We start from the raw sequence: 25,989 nt of genomic DNA, 5'->3' as shown, positions 1-25,989 counted from the left end.
GCTGGGTAACTGGCCCAGGGAACTCTCCTACCCAGTGCTTGGACTCGGGCAGTCTGGCCCAAGAGCCCACATTTTTTTGCTGCTTCTCTGCATTCCCAGCATTAGTGAAAGGCTGCTGGAGTGTAGTCAGAACTTTTGCCCAAGTATGTGAGACCTCAGTATCTGAGGAAGATCATTTTACTTTTACTTCCAGCTTAAATTCCAGTTCCTTCCTTTGCATTGATTTTGTTGAAAGACAACTGCCTCCGTGCTGACGTCGGTGTAGGGCAAGTCTTTTGTTACCCAGATGTTCGAGGGTAGAGCACCGCACCTGAGACCTCAAGGAGCATGGTGAAACTCGCAGCATAAGGAAATTGAGATGATTGAATACAGTCCGGAATTTGGTAGAGCAGGAAGGCCCATCAGGAAGTGCCTGGAGGAAACAGGACCCCTGAGAACACAGCTCCTGGGGTGCAGGCCTGGGTTTAGGATGGGAGGGAATGAGAGCAGGAACTCAGGTGTCCCCTGCAGTTTTTGCTAAGCTAGGAACACCCTTGAATCTCAGAGAACCACCAGAGTCTTCTTCCAGGGTACCCAGTGTGTGTCTCCAGTCAATAGTCAGGGCCAAGCAGTATGTATCTAGACTGTTCCTAGGGGCCAGTCTAATTTATCTTTCAAAGAGCTGTTGGTGTATGCCAAGGAAATCCGTCCAATTCTGAAGAATTTGATGATGTTCATTTGGATGGAGGCAGTTCTGGCTGTTTGTGTGAGGGAGAGAGAGAGACACAGAAAGGAAAACCGCCTTCGAAAATCAGCAGACACACATCCACACACCAGTCTCCTGATGCCAACCTTGGAAAACTTCACCATTAAAATAAATCAGTTCCTTCCGAAACGGCGCACTATGGAATTGACCGTATCCAGAAACATTTCTGTCCTTGAGACACAACAAACTTTCATTTCAACTTTTGAAAAATTGTTCTCCTTAGTAAAACCCTGATTTTTCAGCCCCTGCTGAGTTTGTGGCATTTCTTTTTCTCCAGGTTCAAGATCAGGAGAACGTAGCCTGTTCATCTGACGTTCAATTACACAAATCTTTACATCTCTTCAGTTTGAAGGAAGCTGTTTTTTTTTAAAGTAAAAACCCATTGATAAAGCCAGAGGGAAAGCCTTTAGGATAACTTCCCTGAATTTTTCTTTCTGAAGACAAATTATGCCCGTAGTTTTAAATAGTTCGGGCACAGCTCCTGAATACAGCAAAGAGCATTGCCCACACTTCTGCATAATTAGTTGCAGGGAATATGCCCTAAATCTGTATGCGCAGTCCTGCAAAATCCAGGGAAACAGGTCCCTTATGCTCAGCACCCTACACAGGCTCCTTCCACAATCACTGAGCAGGAAGTGGCCAAGGAACCATCGCAACAGGGTCCGCTTGGTTTCCTCGCTCTGTCCAGCCAGCCGCGTGGGTGTGCACCTGCTCTCTCCGTGGTAAAGGTAATCCACTTTACCTGGCACATCAGCCACCATGAAGCTTTCACTAACATAAGTGCAGAGAGTAGGGGAGTGAATTGGGAGCACCTAGTTCTAGACCCAGTCCTGCTCCTAACTCACTCCACAACCCTGGGCAGAACTCAGTCACCTCTGGGCTCGAGCTTCCCCACGTCTGAACAAGGGTCTCTAACATCCCCGCCAGTGTGGATAGTCTGGTTTTACGATATCCACCTGCTAAACTTCCTAGCAGTATAAACGTGCTGATGCTGCCAAATATGCCTGAATGTCAGGAGCTGAGTTGTGCTCGTCTATTCCCCAGTAACTTCGGAGTCAGGCGCTGTCCTAGGTCCTGGCGGGCACAAATGTGACTGAGGCACAGGCTGCTGCTTCCAGGAAGAGACCAGCAATCAACGGGAAGAGACACTGATGCAGACGGCTGCTATGAAACTCCGGGGAGACGTGAGGGAGCTGGACACAGAGCATTGTGGGGGCAGGTTTGCAGGATGCGGGGCAGAGCTGGAGGTCGAAGGGGAAGCCCTGGAGGAGGAGATGCCGGTGGTCCTGTGAAGGGGCCAGCAGTGGAGGGGTGTCTCTGAACTTCTGAAGCCCAGGAGAACCAAGTTCAGCCCAGTGCAGAGAAATGCCTTGATCCCTAATGAGGCGGGACCTCGCCTCTGTGCTCCACTGTCCTAGCTGGACCCCGTGACGGGAGCTCTGAATTCCTGCAGCCAACTTTAGAAGACAGAGCATCAGGACAAACTATTGCTCTTGCTCCTCTGAGAAAGGCCCCGGACAGCAGATCTAACATAAGTGACAAAGGGACTAAAGTCAGACTAAAGGACGTTTGGAATCCCTATAGTGTAATTTAACTATCCCATATACTGTTGTTGTGTATCTGCGGAGGGATGTGTGAGGCCGCTATATGAAACAGCTCACTGTACACTGCATTACTCCCTTCAAAGCTTGGGCTTTGAACATTGCCATTCTGCCCAGTGACCAAATGCCTCTGCCTTTCACTGTGACAGAAGCAGGGACCGCCCTGGTCACGGTCCCAGGCCTCAGTCTCGAGCCCTGGACTTTCTATTGCAAAGTTGGGAGACGGGCCGGGACAGAGAGGAGGGCTGCTCACCCAAGGTCTTCAGGAAATTCGGTCAGATTTTTGGAATGTCTGCCGGTCGTCTCTCCCGCATGGGAGAGCAAAAGTGGGCTCAACTGTTGAACAAGGCTCTTCTCTTGTTGAACAGTTACTGGCAATGTGAGCTAAATGTGTCTCTTTCTCCCACGCCAAAGCCCCAAGCAAATAACCGCCCACTGGGAAGTAAGCGCGTCCGGCCAGCAGGTGCACGCAGCTGTGGGGCTCAGTTCTGGGACTCCGGTGGGCACCGCTGGGTCCCACATCACCCCACCATCCCTACAGAGTCTGAGCTTCAGCTTCTTTCAGAAGGTCCCCAGGTCACCCACGCCTTCTCTACTGTGAAGCAAATGCTGTTGGCTCGTGTGTTGTAAAAATGTATTCCTGGTCGGCAGAGGAGCTACCTCAGCGATAGAGCACATCCTTAGCATGCACAAGGCCCTGGGTTCAATCCCCAGTACCTCCATTAAAAAAAAAAAAATGTATTCCTGGTTCAACTCTGGACAGCTTAGTGAAGCTCAGAATGAGTCCTTACTGAAGTGGAAGTAGCAAAAAAGGCGGCAAAATAGAAAAAGCCCAGCGTTGTTGTTTTCTGGGACCTGTTGACCGAGTGCTGGGTGCGGTGTCCCTCTGCTTCACAGCGGGATGTGCCTCATCGCAGCAGGAGGTGGGCTCTTCCTGAACCCCTGGTCCCATCTCAGCACGGACGGTTCTCAGTAGAGCCCGTCTTCAGCCTGTCTGCCTCCTCCCTGCACAGAAGAGGACTCCCATCTCGCAACAGATGGTCCTGTGGTGTCTTCCTGCTACGGAAACCTTTGTGTCCGGTCTCACTGGGTTAAGTGCATTACTGTAAGCAACGATTCTCCGAGCAGCTTTATTCTGTGCAGCAGATATTTGAATGAACTCCCTAGTGCAAGCGGAGTGGTTTCTGACATCAAGAGGTTGTTTCAGATTGGGAGGAACTGCATAGCGGTTCTGGGGCCCCCTCTTTCCTAAGCGGCCAAACTGCTTCAGCTGGCATTCTAGTCTCCATACGTAATAGAAGCTCTTGGTCCTTTCTGTCTTTGCTGCTTCAGTCTTTACCACTGGATGGAACACAGAACTGGTTGACTGTAACCATCAGGTTAGCCGGGAGCCCTGTGGACAAGAAGACACTCCGGGAGCAAGCACTCCCGCTGCTTTTTGCAGACACTTTTGCTGTTTGGTTGTGCCTGCAAAACCAGCTGAGCCCCAAACGAGGACCACGTTCCTCTGGAGGAGGCTGTGAAATTCCTAGTTAGTGGGACACGTGTGCAATCTGTGCTTCTTAAGTGGTCCCTCACCAAGACGTGGTTAGGACTTGACCATTCCTGGGGGGGAATCTCAGGGAACAAGATTCTTTGTGAGCTGTGGATGCCTTCATGTCTCTCGGCCCTCTTTCCAAAAAGGTCATCACCACTAACATCATGGAGACATGTTGTATGGATTTTGCCACATTTTAAGAATTTCTTTAGAAAAAATAAAGTGAGGAGAGAGAGCATCAACTTTTGGATCCAAGTTAGTTGCACCTGAGAATCATTTGGAAAAAAAATTTAACTCCAGCACAGTCACATTTTAATGCAAATTTGTAGTCGCAAAATATTATGACTAATGTTTCATTTATGCATAAAGTTTCAAATAATGTGACTCCCTTGAGATTTTAAAAGTTAAACAAGAATCACAGTGTCAACTCTGGGAGGCCAAGGGAACGATAAAGCCAGGTGGCAGTGTTAACATTAGCTGACAGAAATACAGTGCTGCTGTGGGAAAACAAATCAAGGTTTGTAAATTTTGAATTATGGAATGTTGCCAAAAATGTGACCCTCATATAAACTGCACCATTCTGTACAGAATCCTAGGCCCTTCACAGGACTGTATGATTGGCTGTGTCTAGAGTTGGATCCGAGCAATTCGTATTTTTAAAAGTCCCCTGGAATTTCTAAGACTGGTGGTCTATGCATCATTGTTTAAAAACCAGTGGTCCTTCATAAAGGAGTAAGCACATTCATTCTGTAAAAAATAATTAATTAACACATATTATGGGCTAAGTTCTGGGGATATAAGATAAAATAAAAATATAGTGACCATGTGGGAGCTTATGTTCTAGTGAAGAGGTCAGATGATTAAATAAGCAGTTCCTGGATGCACCTGGAGATCGTCATTCTAAGTGAAGGAAGCCAGAAAGAGAAGGGAAAATACCATATGATATCACTCATATGTGGAATCTAAAAAAAAGAAAGAAAAGAAAAAGAAAAAAGAGGACACTAATGAACTCATCTACAAAACAGAAACAGACTCCAAGACATAGTAAACAATCTTCTGGTCATTGAGGGAAAGGGGGTGGGAAGGGATAAATTTGGGAGTTTGAGATTTGCAAAGGTTAACCACTATATATATAAATAGATAAAAAACAGATTTCTTCTATATAGCACAGGGAACTTTATTCAATATCTTGTAATAACCTTTAATGAAAAAGAATATGAAAACAAATATATATATATATGCATGACTGGGACATTGTGCTGTTCACCAGAAACTAACACGTTGTTAACTGACTATATTACAATCAAAAAAACTATTCAGTTACAATAAAGGGTCCTACACATATCATAGGGCATACAGGGCATTTGGGGACATGCCAGGGCACTTCACTGAAGCAGGTCTATGAAATGATACTCAATGGATGGAAAGAAACCAATTAAAGGAGGACGAGTGTTTCTGGGGAATAGAGAATCCATTGAGTCCCAGAGCAGAGCAGGAAAGAGCACTGGATTCAAGTGACTGAAATGAGTTCAAGGTGGCGTAAATTTAGAGTCGGAGTGGAGAAATGGCAATGGATGAAACTACTGGACGGGTGAGGGCCAGGTCAGGAGAGACCTGGTAAGCCTGTGGGGAGCCTGGCCGTCCTCCTAAGGGAAAGTGAGGGAAGAGGAGGCCCTCTCTGACTGTAGCACACATCATGGGACGGGTTGAGTTGGAGGAAAGGACCGTGGAGGGATGTTCAGGTTCCTCCGTCTGTGGTCCAAGTGGGAGGGGACAGAGGCAGGGGGCAGGTAGCGGTCACTGCAGTAGGATATTTAGAAGAAATACTCTACAGACCTTGGTGATGAATCAGATGGGAAGAAGAAAAGGGAGATGCTAAGAATGATTCCCAAGGACCTGGCCAGTAGAAATGTGCATAGTGGTACCTGTCCTGACTGAGGACTGAGCTGGGAGATGTCGCCTGCACTAGGGAAGGCTGAATTTGTGGTGTCTGGGGCGTCCAGGATGCAGATGGTACCAGGTAGGAGATGTGTCTGGACTAGAAAGTCACTGGTGGGCTTTGAAACCGTAACAGTAGATGAGATTGCTCAGTGACTGTTTGCAGGGTGAAAAGAGGGGCCATTGGAAGAGATCTCTGGGAAAATGCCAGTGAAGCCTGGTGGAGGAAGCCTTGGAAGGGTGTGGAGAGATGGGAGGAAACCACCTGGAGTGTGCTGAGTTGGAAGCCAAGAAGGGTGTCAAGGAGGAATAGTCAACCGTGTCAGAGGCTCCCAAGAGTAAGATGAAGACCAGCAAGTGCCTATTAGATTCAGCAACTGGAAGATCATGGGCAATTGATCTAGGGGTTTGGGTGAGTAATGGGAGGAGACGTTGGCTTAGAGTGAGCTGAAGAGAGAAAGAGGTGATCATGGGGGTGGGGCATGAATGCAGATGACTGTTCTAAAGCTTGGCTCTGAAAGAGAGAGGAAAAGGGGCTGCCGACATGCTTGCTCTTGCTTTGGGAGGTATTTTAAGGTTGGGGAGGCTTAGACGTATTTAAATGGTGATGGAAAGGACCCAGAAGAAGGGGGTGGGGTGGTCATTGGGAGTGTTCACTGAGGAGTGAGCACAGGCTGCGGGTCTGGCTCCACCACTGTCTGGTTGAACTTGAACTCGAGTGCGCCGCCTAATCTGGGCTACAGCATCCTTACCTGTAAGTGGTAGGGTTTCTCTGTGTCTGTGGTTTTCAAACTGCACCCCTCAAAGCTGTCTCAGCGCATTCACATTTCAGCTTCAACCACAGCAACTCGACCTCCCGTGTGTTTTTAAACAATTTTTATTTTCGCCATTTAATGCATGTACATACCTTGGAAAAGCCAAATGGTAGTAAAAGAATTAGCATTTAAAAAAACAGTAACTCCTGCTCCACACCTGCTCACTCTCAGCCACTCCCAGTTCTTGTGGGTATTTATTTCCTTTGGTGTTTCTGCCCCTTTACCTAACCGTGTTTCGTAAATGTAAACATACATTGGTTTCTGCTCCACCCCATCCTCACTTGGCTTGACTCTGTTCCCTCCAACCTAAAGCCACCTGCTTTTGGTTGATCGTGTTTATTATAAGCATGCAGATGTCACCACTTCCTTCCTCTCCCCTGTTGAGGACAGCCTGTGTCTCCCCTGCCAGCAGCATTCGCCTCTTTTGTCTCATTTACCTTGATTTCCGTTTGTGATTGCAGCTTTTCCTGAAATGTTCCACCGTCTCAGAAACCCGTCAGCACTTTCCCTGTGCTCGCTCAGTCACAAGACCCCTCCCCCAGCCCTCCGTGGCTCCCTGGTCACTGTCCCATCCCGGGATGCTCTGCATCCTTGCCTGTGGGGGAGCCCTGTGCCCTGCTGTTGTGGTTTCCTCTTCCTCGGTTTCCGCCCTGGTTTCCGTGCAGCCGATCCTCCAGGGGCTTGGAGACAATGTCTCCAGTTCTGCCTGACTGAGGGTATCTTTATTTTGCCCTCATATCCCATTGATGGTTGGCTGGTTTTAGAATTCTGGCTTGAAAAAATTTTTCCTTGCAAACTTTAATAGAAGCCATTATTGTCTGGCTTCCATTTTTGTTGTTGAGAGCTCTGATCTACTGTGATTTCCTGTCCTTTGACCAATTTTGTTTCGTTTCTCTCTGGAGCCTGTAAATCTTATCTTTATCCTTTTACTCGTGGTTCTTTATTTCATTTTCCTTGGTACTTGATGGGCCCTTGCGTTGTGAAGACTCATCCTATAATTCTAAATTCCGTAATTCTAAAAACTCTCTTGAATCATTTATTTTAGAATATACTCCACTTCATGTTTCCCAGCTTTCTCTTTCTGTTGTTTCTTTTAGGTTAATATTGGACCTTACATGTTCTTCAATAAAAATAAAGAGTGAAAAAATAAAGAACTCTCTCTTTATATTAAAAATATATATTGGACCTTCTGGCTTGACCTCATTTTATCTTTTCTTTCCTTCTCTCTCTCTCTTGCTCTCACTCTTTCCACCTCGAGATTGTCTTGACTTTATCTTCTAATTCTTCTATTAATTCTTTTAATTTGGCTATTCTCTATTTAATTTGCAAGATTATTTCCATCTTTATAGCCATTCGTCCTTGTGTCGTGGATGCAATTTCTTCTCTTTTCTCTCTAAGGCTGTTATCTCTCCCACAACCCCAACTGGGTAAACCCTACCTAGCCTTCAAGGTCCAACTCAAAATCCTATTATGAGACCTTCTCCAATCGGTCTAGCTCTCTCCACTAGATTAGAATTCTCTAGCATTATTATAGATCTAATAGGTAACTTCATTGAAACCTGCATTGCTTCCTAGTGAGGAATCATCCTGTCTCCCCAGCTGTACCGTAATCTTTTCAATCTTTTCAAGGAGGGACTGTTTACTTGATCTGTATCTGCTCCAGTGCCTTGTCTAGAATTGTGACTTTAACAAGTGGTAAGTAGGTTCTTGTTGATTTTAAATAAATGACAAGCCGTCCTAATCCCACCAAGCCGGGCTCACCCCTGTCAGGTTATTTAAAAAGCATCAAAATCATAGGTATTTGATAGATAATATGAGTGTAGAACTTGGAAGGTTTGCTAGTTCTCCGTCCCTTGCACAGTGTTTCATTCACACCTAATTCAGCAGCAGTAGTTCAGTGACTTGCTTTCATTAAGTCTTCCTTGAAACTCTCAACTTAGATTTCATAGGCAAAGCGCAACTTTCTTTTCTCACTTATATTTCATTGGTTTAGGAAATATTTAATTGAATTACACTCTTAAAACAACCAAGAGCAATTGGCATATGCAGGATTGGAAGCAAACACATTGAAATCTTGGCCAACACGTGATTCAGTCAGTAGGGCAGGGGCGTGTTGAACAGCAACCTGCTGGCCTCAGACCTTTACTCCGCCAGGAGTGAAGGGCGCTGGACTGTCAAGTCAGCCAAGTGGAATTCAGTCAAGAGATATCTACCATGCTCTGTTCCTGGTGTACCGAGAAGAAGTCTTTGGCAGAAATGGATTTGTGCTCATCATGCCTCTCACGCGCCCTTGTCATCAAGGGCATGCGCGGGGCAGGTACCCAAGCCAGCTGATGTGGATTAGTGCACAGTCTTTGGTCTTAAAACCACACTAGGCTCACTGGCACTGGGGCAATCATCTTGGTCTCATTAGAACCAAAATCCTCCCACCTGGTCTGTAATTCTCTGACCCTGGGTCCTCAAAGCGTCCCAGAGATGGATCCCCACTCACCTCCCACTTAAGTCAGCAGCTTGGGCCGTCACCGCACAGCCACGTCTGCACGCCTCCTGTTCCCCACCACTTCAACAACCAGCACACTTTGGATGAATCAAATATAGATTCTCAAAGAGGAAGTGAGGGGTCCAGCTGACTTTGTGTGGCCCCTGTCACAACATGAACAATTTTTTTATAATAGGGGGAACTTGGAAGTCCTCCCTGTGTTACGTTTCCATAAAAAGGATAACCTCTAAGTTTAGTTAAAATAGGTTGACATTAACGACAGGAAAGAATGTTTGTATTTCCTGTTGATCGTACTCAGGCAACCGGCATCACTTTGTAGCCACCATAGTCACAGCCATGAGTGAAGATGCCCCTGGTCACCGTCCCCTAGGGAAAGAAGACTGTTCTCTGAATCGGGGCTTGAGAAAACCCCATGGAAAACGCAGCCAAAGTACTGTGTGAAAATTACATTGCAAACAAATATCAACCTGCAGTCAGAAGAAAGTTCCGTGCATATAAAGTCAGAATGGAATCAATCCAGTTGAATTGGTTTCCTGGTAAATTTAGTGATTTGAACGTTTCACCTGTTGCTAGTTTAGAAGTAACATTAAGACACTGAGTTCAGTGAAGGGTGATGAGTGTTCTTCTATGGGTAACCCACAGCTGGGTAATGGACAAAGGCAGAGTTCATTTTAAATTGATGAAAAGAACAAACAAAATTAAATTTAAAATCACATCATTGGGGAGAGGGTAGAGCTTAGTGGTAGAGCGTGTGCACGAGGTCCTGGGTTCAATCCCCAGTACCGCCATTGAATAAATAAACAAATACAAAAGTAAATGCATAAATAAACCTAATTACCCCCAGTAAAGTAAAATCAAATCATGTCAAATCCCCTTTGACTCCTGTTCTCCATTTTCCCCCTTTGCTGCTGCATTTTAATGCTACGAGGCATAGGCTGCAGCTGCTCCCCACCCTAGTGTGTTTGGCTCAGTCTAGTTCCATTTTTTTCTCTCTGCCTCCGTCCTTAGCACGCTGGTACATCGGCCACACCGGTACATCGGCCACACCAGGCCCTGCCATGAGGCTGCACGGTGATGGCTGAGGGGGCATCGTGTCCTCACCAGTCCAGCTCCTTGGCCTGGCTCTTGGGGCCCAGCAGAACGATGCTCTCTGCTCCCCGCTCCCCGGGGCCGCTGCAGCTGTGTGTAGAGCCAACCCCTCTCCGTGCTCTCTCTGCCCTCTCTGTCCCACAGTCTCCTCTCCCATCTTCTTCTGCCTGGGGAAACCTGCCTTTATTTTTCTTAAGTAGTCTGTCAAATAGCAATGCTCCTTCCCCTAGAATCTAGAACGGAGGCGTTGGGAAACGTTCTTCTGCAGGTGTCTCCTCATCTCCTTCTCTCTTAAGATGCTGAGCTCTTGGATCTGCTCACTCCTCCTGTGCTGGCGCCTCAGACAGCCTGGAGGCAGGACCTGCCACATGGTAAAATGGCCAACTCTAAAGTGGCCTCTTGGAGGAAATGTGTAGATCGCTAACTCCACGTACACCACAGCCCAAACGCGTTCCGTGTAGCCAGGAAATGACTGGCGCTGTCTGACCACACAGACAATTCCACTTGGGGGCGAATTTTTTAAAAATATATTTCAGTGATTCCTCTTCAAGTATCCACTCTCCTGAGAAGAAAAGGTCTGATGAGTCCCTTCTCTTTCTAGCCCTTAGTCATGGGACTGGGCCTCCTTCCGTCAAACAGTCCCACTAGAACCATCAGTTCCAGCCCCAACAGAACAGAAGGAAGAACCCATGGCAGCAGATCCTTGGGCAACCCTTTGTTCAATGGACTAAAGCAGTCGATTGAGAAGCTTGAATAGAAAGATGTTTATTAAAAATAAGAAGAACTAAAAAGGCTCTCCACCCCTCCCTCTATCTGCTAAAAAGTAAATAAATAAACTGGGTATAGGGGAAAAAATATAAATGGTCTGTCTCAGCCCGAGAATATAATAACACTGCTTCTCTTTCCTTGTTTTAGGGAATGCTGTCGATTTTTTGGAGACAATGGCTTGACTTTGAAGGTGTTTGTTACCAAGGCAGCACCCTTTGGTGTTCTTTGGACACTCACAAACTACCTGTACTTACATGCAATAAAGACAATAAACACCACGGATGCCTCCGTGTTGTTCTGCTGCAACAAAGCTTTTGTGTTCTTGCTCTCATGGATTGTTCTCAGGGACAGGTTCATGGGCGTGAGGGTAAGTTCCTTGTTCTCTGTCTTCCTCCCTCACTCGGTCATGCCACCCAAAACCTGCCCATCGGCTTGCTTAGCTCCATGTGCTGGACTGTAAGCCTAAGCTGCTGGCCACTTTCCTTCCGATTCGCAGCAGGAAAGGAGCCAGCTGGAGGGCCGGGTGCTCCGTGTGCCTTGCAAACCTTCTTGCTTGCAAACCATCCTAGACAAGCCTTCATTAAAGCGCCTTTCATTTCAAGCATTTTCAGCAAGCATTCTCTAAAGCGTGTGCCGGTCGGGGACCCATGTGACAGGAGTGACAGGCTCACCCCGTCTCTCCCGGGCAGCGAGCGGAGCCCTGCCGCCTGAGCTCTCCGCGTAGGCTGTATCCGAAAGCCAAAGGTCGTTCCGCATCCACACGAACGTGCAGCCCTGGGGGACCTTTGTCTGGACCGTGTGTACAATGCCAAGGCGGGCCAGACCCACTCGGGCTGAGTTCAAACTGGAGGGACCGTCTCACTCCCTTCACACCCCAGACGAAGGGACAATGAAATGATATCCCTTGAAATCCCTCTGGTTATTCCATCGGAGTCTGAGTCAGTTCCATGAAAACCAAGTCAAGTTTAGCTAGTCAAGTTTCATAACAGTTGTATGAAACACGATAAATGCACTATCAGATTTCACCCTGGATAGAAGGAAGGAACAGGTGACGTTCAGCCTTGAGGGTCCTGGCGGCTCCCGCTTGTCGCCCTCTGGTGGCCAGGAGCTGCTACTGCCCCATCGCTGCACCCTCAGACCACGGAGGCCGGCCGTGAAGCTGAGAGTCCCTCTGATGGGCAGCCTCATTAGAGGGAACCGTGCTGGCACCCAGCAAGGTGCAGACTCCAGGCCCTCTACTGTGTCCTTTGCTCACTGGCCTGGGAACAATGCCATCCCCTTAATGGTGGCTTCGCACCCACCTGGTTACTCAAACAGCAGTGAGGACATGAGTCAACCGCTGAGGCGTATTTTTAGCTTGCAGTAGGGGGAAAATTTGTTTTGAAGCTTAGTGTTAATTTTAGAATAAGATCTCAGCTCACTGTCCTACCACCCAGAAAAGCTTAGAGCAAATAAACCATCTAATATATCCCCGCAAGAAATGAGATGCGTCCAGCAGCAATCTGCCCAGCAGCCTGCCTGCCTGGATGCTGAAGACTTGGATGTCCCAGGGCCCCTGGTGGCTTCATTTTGATGCAGAGACCCAGGAGAATTCATGGTGCTTTGGGGGCATGATTCTGATGTCCAAAGCAAATTCCTAATCACGCCCTGTCTTCCAAATGGGAAGAGACGCTTCGAGGTTAATTCTGCATCTAAGCAGAAGCAAATGAAGTTGTTGAGAATAAGAAAAGGTATGACAATACTGAGGCCCTCTCGGACTCACAGAGAACAGTGCAGCGCTCCCAGAGCTTTTCCTTGTCGCTATTCGTGGGTAAGAGGGTCTCCTCCTAACATCCCTGAGCCGTGATTCAGTCTAGCCATCCTGGCCACCTGACCAGCGTGGTTTGTGCTAACCATTCTAGACTGAACCGAGTGTCTTGTTGAAGCCTTCGGTGCTAGACCAGCACAGAAATGAAGGTCCAAGGAGCCGGTGCTGGTGGTGGAATTTCATAACGTGTAAGCCTCGCGCAGCTGTGGGTCTTTCTGATAATCATCACTTCTCTTAGAAATAAGTGACCTGTTATCTAAGACAGTCCCACTTTGAGTCAAGGAGGAGCACCTGCTTCTCATCTGCAAGAGTTCAGAGAGCTAGCAACACCTGTAAGATGCCAGCATCTGGCCAGAGTGACTGAAAGGTCCCCCTTGGTAAACAGATGGAGATTTGTGCCCAAGATAAGATCTAACTAGCATACGGGTTTTCTCAGGCATCTCTCAGACTCCTGGGTTAGCGAGCACCTTCCACAGGGTAGTTTCCAGAAACTGAAAGGGCTTGACAACTGTTGTGCATCCCAGAGGGCTGAGCAGACCAGCCTGCGAGTCACACAGACACAGAGAACGTGACGGAGGCTCAGCACCACGTTTGTGAAACAGATGATGCTGAGGCCCCGTGTCATTAAGGCAGTGACTCCAATCACAAGGACTGTGGTTCCTGGGAGACACCAACGGGTCCACGTCATGTGGACAGACCAGAAAGAAGCAAATGTTTACCTTCGAATGCCGGGGAGATCACGGCCACTTAGGGCATCAGAGGCAACTGTTTGAGAGGCGCTCAGGCTGGCCCTCGTGTCACCCTTTGACTCCAAGCTTAGATGTGCTTTATATGTTTCCTGGATCTCCGGGCTCAGGGATTATAAAGCAACAGGGAGGTGCTCTAGCCTAGAGTCAAGTGGCAAAGATTTGGATCCACTCTCATAAGCTGTTGGCCCTTGAGCAAGTTCCTTAACATCTCTGAGCCTTAATTATCTCATTTTAAAACAGAATGTTGGTATTCATCTTAGTGAACAGTTGTGAGAATAAAATAAGGTGATGCCTGCCTGACACATAAAACCCCATAAATGTTCTCTTTTTTTTTAGTGTCATTAATTTCATATTCTTTCTCAATTCGAGGGGTTTGGTGGATCAGCCCAAATCTGTTGACAGTGTCAGCAGCTGACAGACATTTAGGGAGGCCGTTCCGTTCAGCAGAAGCAGCAGTAGACTGAGAGCGAGCCGAATTGGGGGGGGAGGGATGGCCCCTCCTAAGCCAAAACCCGCCCAGCTGGGGTCAGCAGTGGGTAAAGAAAGGACTGGCTGGCCACGCCACCCCCAGCCCACGTCCCAGAGGAGACGAGACGGAAGACGGGCTTCTCAGCTGGTCAGAACCACCTGCTACAGCTAGGACGCTCCAACCTGGAGGGACGGGCGAGGGAGCGAGAAGGCAGAGCTGGGAGAGCATCCTAGTTGTCCTCAAACCCCAGCAGCATGTGCCTGGGGAGCCCGAACTTTTTCTGAGAGCAGTGCCCACCTCAGCTGGATTCCAGCTGGCGTTTTCAGTCACTGCACGCTCGCAGCCTTTCACAGGGGGCCATCCCTGACCAGGCCCGAGCAGGGCCTGGCGCTTCTCTAGGGAGCGGTGGTCACCTGACCATTGAACCGTGACTCCAACTTCTGTTCCGGAGGCTGTCCCCTTGCCCCTGGGGCGGGCACAGAGCACACAGAGCATGGGGTGGGGTGCAGGAGGGCAAGGGCGCTCACAGCCCAGCCCCCTTTCCAGCCTCGGAAATAAGAGGGATGAACAAGAAGCTCTCAAAGTACCTCCAGACTCTTAGTGTTGAAGAGAGCGAACTGTCCAGGAGTCAAGAGGGGAAGTGTTGGGAGAAAGATGTCAAAAAGTTAGTCTGTCCTTTCCCTTTCTTAAACTGCCCCAAATTGCACAAATCTCAAATGCCTCGCAAGTGGGGCTCTGCTGAGCAGAGGACGGGCAGCCGTCACACACTGGAGCAGGAGCAGGAGCGGTGCTGGTCAGACGTCACCGAGGGCTGCGTCCGCCTGCCTCCTTCCCTGGTGCGCCTTCCCTCCCGGCCTGACATCTGATGGGAGCAGTGTGCCTTGGTGCCCCAGCCCCCATGCTCTTGTTCCTCTCTCTTCTTCAGCTGATTTTTCCCCAGCCAGAGTAGAGAGGCGGCTCTCATCCCTCTTGGTCTCAGGCCCCTGTGACTGGGTGCTCAAGTCCTTGTTCAGTGGGATAAGCGTGGGGGGTGGTGCATAGACAGGAACGTGTGAGAAAGGAGGGAGGGCCGCGGGGAGGTAGGGACAGTCACTTGTCCTGATTCCATCTGGGACGCAGCGTTCTTCCCGGGGATGCCCAGATGGAGATGAGGGCCACGGGAGGCCGCAGCTCCAGTCTGTCTTCTTGGACAGTTCATCTTAGTGCAGGAAATAGGCAGGGAGACATTTCCAAATGTAAACCAAGAAAGCCAGACACGGCATGCTGTAAAATGTAAATGCACACCTGCTTTTTAAAGAGAGGACTGGCATCTTCAAAGGCATTTCAGGCTCGGGGAAGGGCTCTGAGCTCTGCCCTCTAGACCTGTAGGGAATGTTTCCACCCTGCTTTGCTGGTAGGGGTATCAGAAATGGGGTGAGCCACCAGCTTCTCCTCCAGCACGCTGGTCAGGCCCCAGGCTCAGGGCTGGGGGGTCCCAGCTGGGCCACTGATGCCCAGAGAGTGTGCCCCATAGCCCGGGCGCTCAATCCTGTGACCTGTGGCTGGGACCCCCAAGAGGACAAGACCTGGACGCATGAACGGGGGTGGGTGTCACTGTCCCCCCAGTGCCACCTGTCAGAATGAACCCACTTGCCTGGGCTTCTCAAATGTTGGCCGGAAGGCCAGCGACCACCCACACGCTCTGTTTCTCGCCCTTTCCCTCAGCTCTCCTGCACAGCACCGCTCAGGCGGAAGCTTTTAGCTGTTTTATTATTTAATCAATAGAGAAGAGAGGAGAAGAGGTCAGAAATCTGCCTTATAAAACCTTCAGGAAAAAATAACCACCCTGTTCTCCTTCACTTCCCCAAGCATCATCTTCCAGGTTGGAAAGACTCACGTATCTTTGGAGATGCGACACATCGTCCGATTCGTAGCTGTTTCTCCCCCCCCCCCTTCTTTTTCTCATCAGTTCTCTTTACCGGGCTGCCAAGCCGGGCAGAACTGTTCCACGCGGCATCTTTGCATGGTGTGTGTCCTCTGGAGCAGAAACCACACCCCTTTCCCTGTCTGCCTTTTCACCTGCCTTTTGCTCTCCTGGAGGGGAAAGTTGCTTCTTGCCTTGCTACCTCCGTTTCTTTCTCTTAATGAGTAGTACGCAGTGTATGTAGCTGTGGATATGAAGTATGTGCCTTGTGTGATGCAGAATGAGGCAGCTGGACAGAGTAGGGCCTGGCGCTTCTCTGGGGAGTGGTGATCACCTGCTCTCTCAGGGCCTCTGGGGTAGGGAGACAGGTCATTATATGCGGACACCGCAACTGAGACAAACTGCCAAGATGCAACCGAATCACCTTCACTAACCTAAACATGGTGTGTCTTGACTGGGCAGGGAACTCAGATCTCAGAGTAGGGTTGCCAGTGGCTTACTGTGTGAATCGTACTCTCCTGTTTGTATATATGAACGTGGACAGACCTGAAATGTGTGTCCCTACTCTGCCACACACCGGCCTTGTGCGTTTGGGCCTCTCTGACCCTGTTATCATGTCTATAAAATGAAATGAATGATGCTATCTATCTACCTGTTTCGATGATTAAATGAGAAAATACACAGCAAACCCTTATCCCATGACCGCTCAGTAAATGCTAGCTACTTGATATTGTTAGATACAGTGGAGGTCAATTCTGAATAATCCACTGAGAGGACTAAAACTCCCAGTAAATCCAGTGGCCGAAACTTGTGTCGCACACGTTTGTTCCTTCCTCCCCGTGTTCTGGCTGCGGCAGCCTCTGCTCTTTCCCACCCAGCGACGTTCACGTAGCTCCACGACCAGCTCAGGTTAGAACTGGGGCTTATTCTTGCCGCTGACGCATTTCTCCTTTGGGAAATGTTATCCGAAGTTAGTTTATCCCTCGTGCACTCCGACAGTTGACTTTGTGCAGGGGAAGGTGTACATCTCTCCGGAGTGTCCGTGCCGCCTGAGAAGTCTGCATCTGGACGGGAACAGGATTAAGGGGGGCCGTGGGTGTTGGGCCTGGCAGCGGCCAAGAAAAGGAACTGCCCCTCCATCCAGGGTTGGGATACTGGAGCCCCGACTGGGGTGACACACGCTCTCCCAGAAGATGCTCCTGCTGCATCTTCTACTGTAAAACGGAGGCCAAGATCGGTGGTCGACACCGCGCCCTCTCTGTTGAGATGTGAAGTACATAGGAGACCACGTGAGCGTTCGGAAGGCTGGGAAGGAACTAAGAGGTGGTTTCCAGGTATTGACGACGAGGCCCTGTCACGACCAAATCGCCTGTCGCTGGGATTCTGAGCATCGCCTCTCAAGCTCCCAGGACTCACGGTGGCTGGCTGGGCACACCCTTGCTGCCAGCCGTTTCAGGGTCTTTGGCCATGCCGGGCTGTGCTGAGGGCCCCCTTCAAGCAGATGTTAGGCAGGAGAGCAGCCTTTGCTTGGTCTCCAAAGAAGGGCTGAAAAGGAGCACCTCCGCCCGTTCCCGTTAGGGCCCTCTCCTCAGCCCTCGGGGTCCCTCCGATTCCCGCCGCTGCCGTGACCACCATGTCTTCCTTCTTCCAGATCGTGGCCGCCATCCTTGCCATCGCTGGCATCGTGATGATGACCTATGCGGACGGCTTCCGCAGCCACTCCGTCATCGGCATAGCCCTGGTGGTGGGCTCCGCATCCATGTCTGCCCTGTACAAGGTAGGCCCCCGGGCCCTCCGGGGGGGCGGCTGCAGGCCTCGGCACGGCCAGCCCGTTGCCCCAGGGGTCTCTGATGGTGCCTGTGCGTTAAGACAAGCAGTCGTTTTCAAGGTGTGCTGGGCACACCGAGCCGCGGTGCTGAGACATGCAGCAGCTCTGGGCTCTCGCCCTCTGGATCTTTCCATTGGTGGCCGCACATTTGCGGCATTTGAGATAAAACAGGTGAACAATTGATCGGCCGAGTCGGATTGGCGACTCCGTGGTTCAGCAAAGGAGAAAGATCAGGGGCCCTAACTGGCAGGGGCAGGCTCAGTGTCTGGTCAGATAATTTCCCACCAGATTGGACATGAAAATTTGAAAATCTGCTACAGCTCTGTCACTGAAATCTTTTATCACATGGTATTTGCAGCCACCAGGACCCAGCATGAATCTATATGCATTTCAAGCCTTGCCCATAGGCTGGATAAATAAAAGCACAACTGTTATAATGTGGAAATTATAAAATATTTTTGACAAAATGTTGGGGACCGTTGGAAGGCATGTGCCAATGGTAGGTCTAGATGAAACCATGTTTATCTGGCCCCCATCCCTCACTGTCTCCCCAGCCCCATCCTGCCTCCTGGCCCCTCTCCCCTCATTCCCCACCTCGTTGGGTCCATAGTAAAGAATGAAAATATTTTCTGGTCTCCAGGTTGGGAAACTGAGCTGAAGGATTCAATGAGAAATGAGATTTTAGCTTTGAGACATATTGGCTCTTTGTGGATCCAAACAGTAGGACAGAGAAAATCAAAGACTGTAGGAAGTTCTAAGAAAAGGAATTTTTTCCAGCACTGTGAGGACACACTGGATGCTTCTGGAAAGTGACATGTCTGTGCTTTCTTCCCCTGTGTCAGCTCCTGGCCCTCACTGACCACCCCCTACCAAGACACATAGATCATCTTCCTTCTCTGGAACACATCTCCCGGAGGATGTGAGAGCCTAGCACCATTCTGGGACTTCAAAGCCACTGTCCAAATGCAGAGAATATTAAAAAGCCACACTCTGCTGTCCTCGGTTAACTGCGTGCTCACAGGAAGCGGAGAGCATAGAAACGCAGTCCTGATGAACACAAATATCCGACTTAGACCCCCATTTCTATCTCCTCCCCTGCCTGACCTTTATCCAGAGAGGCCGGAAGACTGAAAGCAATTTACCATATTTCCCTTCCCATGCTTCCTGCACATATGCCCGGAAATACCCAAGAGAGATGTGAGAGGCTGGAAAAGGAAGAAGGAGGAGAGTAGGAGGGACCACATTGCAGAGACGCAGGTTGGACCCTCAGTTCCCTAACCGTGACCAGTTCAGTAAACACGTGGGCTGGGCTGGGGCCTCTGCCTCTGCGAGGTCAGCTCCCCGGCCACTCCAGGCACACATGTCCCTCTCCCACTTCTCATGCATCTGAAATATGTATAAACAAGAACAGGAGCGAGAAATCGAAGTTGGGTGTGTTCCCTCCAAACCCGTGTCCCTTCTGGAATGGGGATGGGGGGATGGAGCGGGGATGAGCTGAGTGCTATAATCCTGCCTCCTTTGAGGCAATGTCTTTGCAGCCAAAGCCCTTTCTCTTGGGGGCATTGGTTTTCAAACTGTGTTGTTCAAGGTCAGAGGTCACTTGTAGGGGTCTCTGAGAGGAGTGTGTGATCATGGCAGTTACTTCTAATTTACGTGGCTTCCTCATCTTCGGTGCTCTGAAGCTGGGATACAGTGTCATGAATACAGCACAGAGAATCAGGTCTAGTGTGAAAACCCAGAATTCCTGAAGATGCTCTCGGTACTCAGAGTGACCCTCCAGCATGATGTTACTGAGATCAGGTTAAATCCCACCGCCCTTCACGGAAAGCCACGCAGAGTAGAGTTTACCTGTCACGTGGTTGTCGGTCCTGTGGTCCAGCTGCAGCCTTCAGGGCACTCGCTCCAGGCGGCAAGCTGGAGGCGTGACCCCTTGTCCTCTGCTCTCCTCCGCAGGTCCTGTTCAAGCTCCTCCTGGGCAGTGCCAAGTTTGGAGAAGCCGCCTTATTTCTGTCTGTGCTGGGGGTATTTAACGTCCTCTTCATCACCTGTGTTCCTGTCGTCCTCTACTTTACCAAAGTGGAATACTGGAGCTCTTTCGACGCCATTCCATGGGGGAACCTTTGTGGATTTTCAGTCCTCTTATTGAGTAAGTGGTGAGCACCCTGTTGGGATTCCCAGAAAGCGATGATCCTGTGCAGCTCAGGAGAAGTCTTTGGGAACCCGTGCCCTGAAGGAGGAAAAACAGTCCATCGTTATCCTTCGGTTCCTGGTGGTTTTCAAGGTCATCGGTCCTGCAAAGGCAAGCCTTGGTGATGACGACATTGGGTTTAATTCCAGGACCACGGTCACTGCAGCAGGAGCCGTGGTCATTGCTGCCCTGTAGCCCAGTGAGCTGTGTGTTTTTTGCTGACAATAGTACATTCCTTATAGGACTGGTAAGAAGCTGGCGAACTAATATAGGCAGCGCTCTTAGAACCTTGCCTGATAAATGTCGATGTTCAGCAAATATTATCAATTGTCACTATTATCATCATTACTTGGTCATTGTCATCATCATCACCAGAAGAGCAACCAAGGAAGTGCCTCACCCCATTTCCGTTTAAAAATGCATATCCCAAAGCTCCTGTTCGTAGTCATCCCAGAATCGCTGCCAGCAACAGGGAAGGGCACAGTTAGTAGGACGCCCCAGTCCTCTTTCCTGGTGCCTTCTCACTGGCTACCTTTGTCAGATTTCTCTTCCCTTCTTCAAGCTCAGGGAAGAGAGGAGATCTGGGTAGTCAGGACGTTTGTCCCTAATCCCCCAGTCCCAGAGCCCTTCCAGGAACCCCAAGTTCACTGATTCAGAGCAAAGGGCAAGATGCTTATGACTCCAGCCTTGTCAGGGAAGCTGGGGTCAGACAGACCAGGTAGGATGGGAAGTCTGGGGCCAGTCGTGAGTAACACCTACTTCTTTATTCTTTATTTCAGCATTCAATATTGTATTAAATTTTGGAATTGCTGTTACATATCCCACTCTGATGTCTCTTGGAATCGTCCTCAGTGTACCTGTGAATGCAGGTAAACCTACGTGGCTTTCTGTATCTGCTTGTAAACACACACACAAACAGGCACACATACACACACACACTCACAGACACGCACATGCGTACACATGCCTGTATTCTCGCTGTGCATGTCTAACCTTCTGTATAGAAAGAAAGCGCTTAGGCAAAATACTGATGTCTGTTACACCTGCAGTGTTTTCTCCAGAGTGGACTGGTTTTCACTTCCCACACCAAGATACAGAAAGTCTAAAGCCATCTCGATCCGATCTGGTGTGAGGGTCAGAGATAAGAGTCATTCATATTATTGATAAGTATAGACAAATATGTAGCAGAGGAAAAACTGCACTTTTTGTGAGTGACTTTCCAGATGAGCAAGTGCAGTGGACGTGACACAGAGGCGTGTCCACAAGCTGCAGAAGCGCAGGCGTGTCCCCCGCCTCCCAGAAGAGAGCCCTTTCTCAGCTGCGCGAGGCTGTGCTTTGTTTTTCCCTGGCGACTCTCCAACACATGCGGTGGGCAGCTCTTCCAAAGCTGGTCGTCACCTCCTTCTCTCACCTACCCCTTACCTCCTTCCCTTTCCTGGCTCACTCGGATATGAATTTTGGATTTTCTTCCCAGAATCGCCCCCCACCCCACCCCTGACCTCCCTGTGGAATCTGTGTGTAAATCACTTCTCCCCAGAACACGCCTCTCCTTGGCCCTGGCACAGCTTCCTCCAAAGCCACCTCCCGACCCACGCACCTCCGGGCCATCAGAGGCTTAGCTCACCCCAGGGAACGGCAGACCCTCATCCCGTTCAGTCTGCTGTTAATATGCCCGGAAGCGTTGGCTAAGCAGCTCTCAACTTCCTAAACCTCTTCCTGGGATTTGGCTTCTCTGTTTCATCCCACACGTTCTGTATATATGCCTCACCTTGGCCCAGACGCTTGGGGTCCAGCACCACCTCTGCCCGCTGGAGGACGGCGGTCCCCACTCAGTGCCTCTCTGGGCCTTCCCTGTCCCCCAGAAGTGAGAGCATCCGTATGTCATCACCTTGGTTGATGTGAGAACATGTGAAATGATCTGAGGCAGCACTTCAAAACACAGAGAGCCCCTCGCTCCAGGAGAGCTTGTAAAAAGTGGTCCACACACCACCCGCTTCTGAAAATAACTCACCCACTTGCCCCAACGACATCTCAGTGCGTCTTTACGGCCGCACAGGGTTCTTACTTCAAGGAGGCCTACTCCAGGGGCCCCTGTGCAGAAGCCACTCTGACCCTATGGTGTGATAGGGTGTGAGAGATTACTCAGAGTCCCTTCTTCCTACTTCTCTGCCATGTAAGAGATTCACTAATGCAGCAAAGGAAGGAATTGCGTTCAGTTCTGCACAGGAGAGAAGCTGAGGGGTCGGCTATGACCGGACCTGTCAGAACAGAGCCGTTGTTCCGCTCTCTGACTTTCCCTGACGCCCGTCTCTAGTGCAGTTCACATGATTTGCTAATTGACTGTCCCATCTGTGAATTAACAGACTGTTCTGCCAATATTAAAAATTAAAGTATTTCTGAATTACGATGAGATAAAAGAGGCACTTTAATTCCACAAAAAGGCTACCAAAACAAAGTGCTTTTATTTCAGGTGTAATTTGTCCCTCTCTGGCCACCCTGAAGACCGAGGTGAGAGGCAGGCTGGGAGGGAAGAAGAGGGGCAGGAGGAAGTGGAGGAACAGGAGGCGGGGTGACAGGGCCAAGCTACAGACTGGAGGGAGGAGCAGCCCCCTCCCCAACTCGGGGAGCTGGGGGAGCTGTCCAGCACGTCAGCTTTCAAAAGCTGCACACTCGAGTCAGAAGACCCTCTTTCACAAAATGACATAAAACAAAAGCAATCTGGTTCTCTCTTGCGGGGAAGCAGGCTCCAAATTTGCTTTGTCTAGTCTAGTTAAGAAAAGAAAGAAAGACAGCGAAAAAGAAAAGAAAAGAAAACCAACATTTGAAATGCTTTTGATCTTTAGCTGTGAAAAGAATGATGATCTGGATTTTTACTAACTGACACGAATCCTGTTCTCATTCTGTTCCCTCACCTGATGGGAGTCAGGGATAAGCCCTTGGGCCTTTAATAAACTTTACCAGTCGGTGATGACGTGGATGGCTTCAGAGCCTCACACTAATACCCTGGGATGGAACAAAAATTTGTATTTATCATCTTCAAAGAACCAGGTCAGGTTTGACTTTCAAAACATATATATATCTCCATTCGTTTTCAGATTCTTTTCCATTATAGGTTTTACGTGTGTGTGTGTGTAACTGAATCACTCTGCTGTACACCTGAAACTAACACAACTCTGTAAATCAACTATATTTCAATTTTTAAAAAGACTCCAATATATATATACGTGTGTGTATTTATTTATATGTTTATATACAAATAAAATGATGCTTTTAAATTATAAAAATAAAACATGTCACTGTATAAAACATGAACAGTACCAAGAATATAGAGAAAGCAATAGCGTATTTTTTAATCATGGAAAAATTGCCTTTGCTCTTGCTTTTTAATTTGCCACCTTTTTTGTTGTTGTTGTTGTTCTTTACTGTCTCCATGATGGATTTTGCCACTCCAGAGGGGGCCACAGCGAACTCTGATACGTACACACATCTCCAGCCGTCCCTCATGTCTCATTTTGTCTCTCACCCAAATCTACCTGGAAACTAAGGTGCCAGGTCAGTTGGGGAAAGTGAAGTACAGCAAAGCCTCACACCAGACGAGAGCTATAACGTTAAGGGAGATTTACTGTAGGCAGCCCCTGCCGGCCTGGTCAAGAGAGGACAGCTGCCCCCAGGAAGGGGCGCCCAGGATCCCGCCCCACTGGGGCCCCATCTCTGCCCGTGCCTGCCGGCCTGCCTCCCCAAGTGACCCAGTTCTCCTCTCGTCCCCTGCAGTGGTCGATCACTACACCAGTAAGATCGTCTTCAACGAGGTCCGGGTCATCGCCATCATCATCATCGGCCTGGGCTTCCTGCTCCTGCTCCTGCCCGAGGAGTGGGACGTCTGGTTGATCAAGCTGCTCACTCGCCTCAAAGTGAGGAAGAAGGAGGAGGCGGCGGAGGGCGGCGCAGACCTGGGCTTGGGACCGCAGAGCAAGAGCAGACGAGCCCGCCCCTCCTTCGCCCGCTGACGGCCCGCTCCGAACTCCGCGGGGACCCTCAGGCTGCCGACTCGGACGTCTGCTCCTGACGGGGGACCTCGGGTTGGTCAGGTGTACATACCTGTACAGTCTTGGTAATCTGCGGTAAATTATACGGTATTTATTGGCATGTCCGACTTGCTTGCACTTTTTTCACATCAGACCTCTCACTTAAGGGTACCGATTCAGTGTGAAAGAGAAAAGAAGAACCTCTCCGCTCTTTTTAAGTGAATGTAAAGCAGGTTCAGACTATCCTTGCCTAGGCTGTTCTGAATGGCAGGTGTTCCTGACAAGGCAGGGCAAGTGTTTTGAATCTTAGCAACTGAAAATTACATTGCACACTGTGATTATTTTTCAGCTATGGTAGGTCGTATTTTCTTTTATACCAGAGCTGTCCTCTTAATTTTAAGGGATTTCAATGAACCAAAAGATAATTCTAACTTTGGATAAATGGATAGCTGGATGGATGGGTAGATGGACTGTGAAGAGGTGGAGCAGAAAAGGATATTGGACATCGAAAACCATCAGCTCTGGCTGATTTCTGGGACTGGCAATTGGAGGAGGAGCCAGGGAGCAGAAAGGGAAAGTGAAGTCCAAGCCCCACCTGGCTTGCCCTCACGTGTCTATGTAAAATCATGGAGGAGAAATTACAGTGCCTTCTACAGAATTTCCGTCTTTAACTATGTGAAGCAAGGTGACATTATAAGTCACTGGCGCCGTCTTATCATTTAGATGTATAAATCTTTAGAAACAAATAAAACACTATATATGTGTGTGTGTGTGTGTACAAAAATGGCAAAGCTGATGCCTCGTGTAGTGGAGCACGGGGCACGGTGTGCATCTGAGGTAGACTCTGCAGAAGATGAATTGCTGGTTGCTTTTACTTCCTGACTAAGACCGAAAAATTATTTACCAAATCTGCAAACCTTTTTATGAAACTTTTAAGCACCAGGCTGTTTACTTCCATAATTTAGGTCGGCCAGAAAATTCTATCTGTGATAGATCTGTAAGGAGGGACAAGGGGGTAGAGTTTACTATTTTTGAAGTTTACATTGTTACATACGAAACGGAAACCTTATTCTGAAATGTTGTCATAACCCAATGGTGCACTCTGTACCCATGGAATCTTTCAGTTTCATAGGGGAAAGGGGCATTCACGACCTGAACTTTTTAGCAAATTATTATTCTCAGTTTCCATTACCTGTTTGGCCAAACAGATTAATAAACTATTTAAAAAAGAAGCATTTAGTGCTGTCTTGGTGGCGACTTTGTTACTTTCCTGCTGTGTTGGTCCAGACTCTGGCTTCCTCACCTTACAGGCTCGCCCAGCAAGCCCCACCCTCCTGCTCCTTCAGGGCTCACAGAGCCACCCAACTACCTCAAGGGAAGAAAATTCTCATTGCAGGCAGAGTTGACTTTCACAAAAGCCAAACGCAGGACAGAGCCGGCCTCAAAGGAAAGACATATTGAGGCAGCGTTTCCCTCCCTCCCTCCTCTCCCGGTCGTCTCCCCATTCTCTACCTCCCCATCTCCCCAGTGCCTGCCCTCAGTGCAGCTCTGGTGATGCTTCTGGCTCCCTTTCCGGTGCAGACTGGCTCCTCAGATCCCTTATGCTGGTGCCTCAAAGTGGCAGCCTCAGTCCCTAAAGTGACGTCTCCCAGCTCAGCTCCCACCCCTGACTTCTGCTTTGGGTGCCCTAACTTGTCTTGGCTCTAGAGAGAATTTGATTGAACATGTTCACCACTGTTCCAGGCAGCTGCAGCCAGGGACTGTGAGGTCTGATATCTCATCCTATGTCCACAAAGGGTCATGTTCTCTAAGAGGGCATGTGAACAGGGAGCAGATGACATCCTCTCAAGACACTTCATCCTGCCACCCACATGTAGAACGTCTACACACCAGGCACCACTTGCTCCAGGGGGTCAGATTCTGGAGGACACGAGCAGCTGTCCAGATCACAGAGCTCCCTGCGCACATCCCGGTGTGTGCTGTGAAGGGGGGACCCCTCAGCCCCACAGTGGAGCCGGAGCCAGGCA

The 25,989-nt window shown here is 49.2% G+C and overlaps 1 protein-coding gene across 3 annotated transcripts in view; it reads left to right on the top strand.

Moving 5' to 3' along the window:
* SLC35F3 (solute carrier family 35 member F3) overlaps positions 1-25,197 on the top strand; it is a 230,134-nt gene extending 204,937 nt beyond the window's left edge. For all 3 annotated transcript variants that reach the window (XM_074373140.1, XM_074373138.1, XM_074373139.1), the window contains 5 exons: positions 11,141-11,360; positions 17,573-17,698; positions 19,703-19,895; positions 20,717-20,806; positions 23,709-25,197. In XM_074373140.1, the coding sequence (XP_074229241.1) occupies positions 11,141-11,360; positions 17,573-17,698; positions 19,703-19,895; positions 20,717-20,806; positions 23,709-23,944 (865 nt within the window). In that variant the 3' untranslated portion in view covers positions 23,945-25,197. The remainder of the gene's footprint in view (positions 1-11,140; positions 11,361-17,572; positions 17,699-19,702; positions 19,896-20,716; positions 20,807-23,708) is intronic.
* The last annotated feature ends 792 nt before the right edge of the window (positions 25,198-25,989 follow it).

This window comes from Camelus bactrianus, chromosome 11 (assembly GCF_048773025.1).
Source record: "Camelus bactrianus isolate YW-2024 breed Bactrian camel chromosome 11, ASM4877302v1, whole genome shotgun sequence".
NCBI classification, from domain to species: Eukaryota; Metazoa; Chordata; class Mammalia; order Artiodactyla; family Camelidae; genus Camelus; species Camelus bactrianus.
Note: the sequence above shows the minus strand (reverse complement) of the source record. Positions and strands in the feature narration are given on the sequence as shown.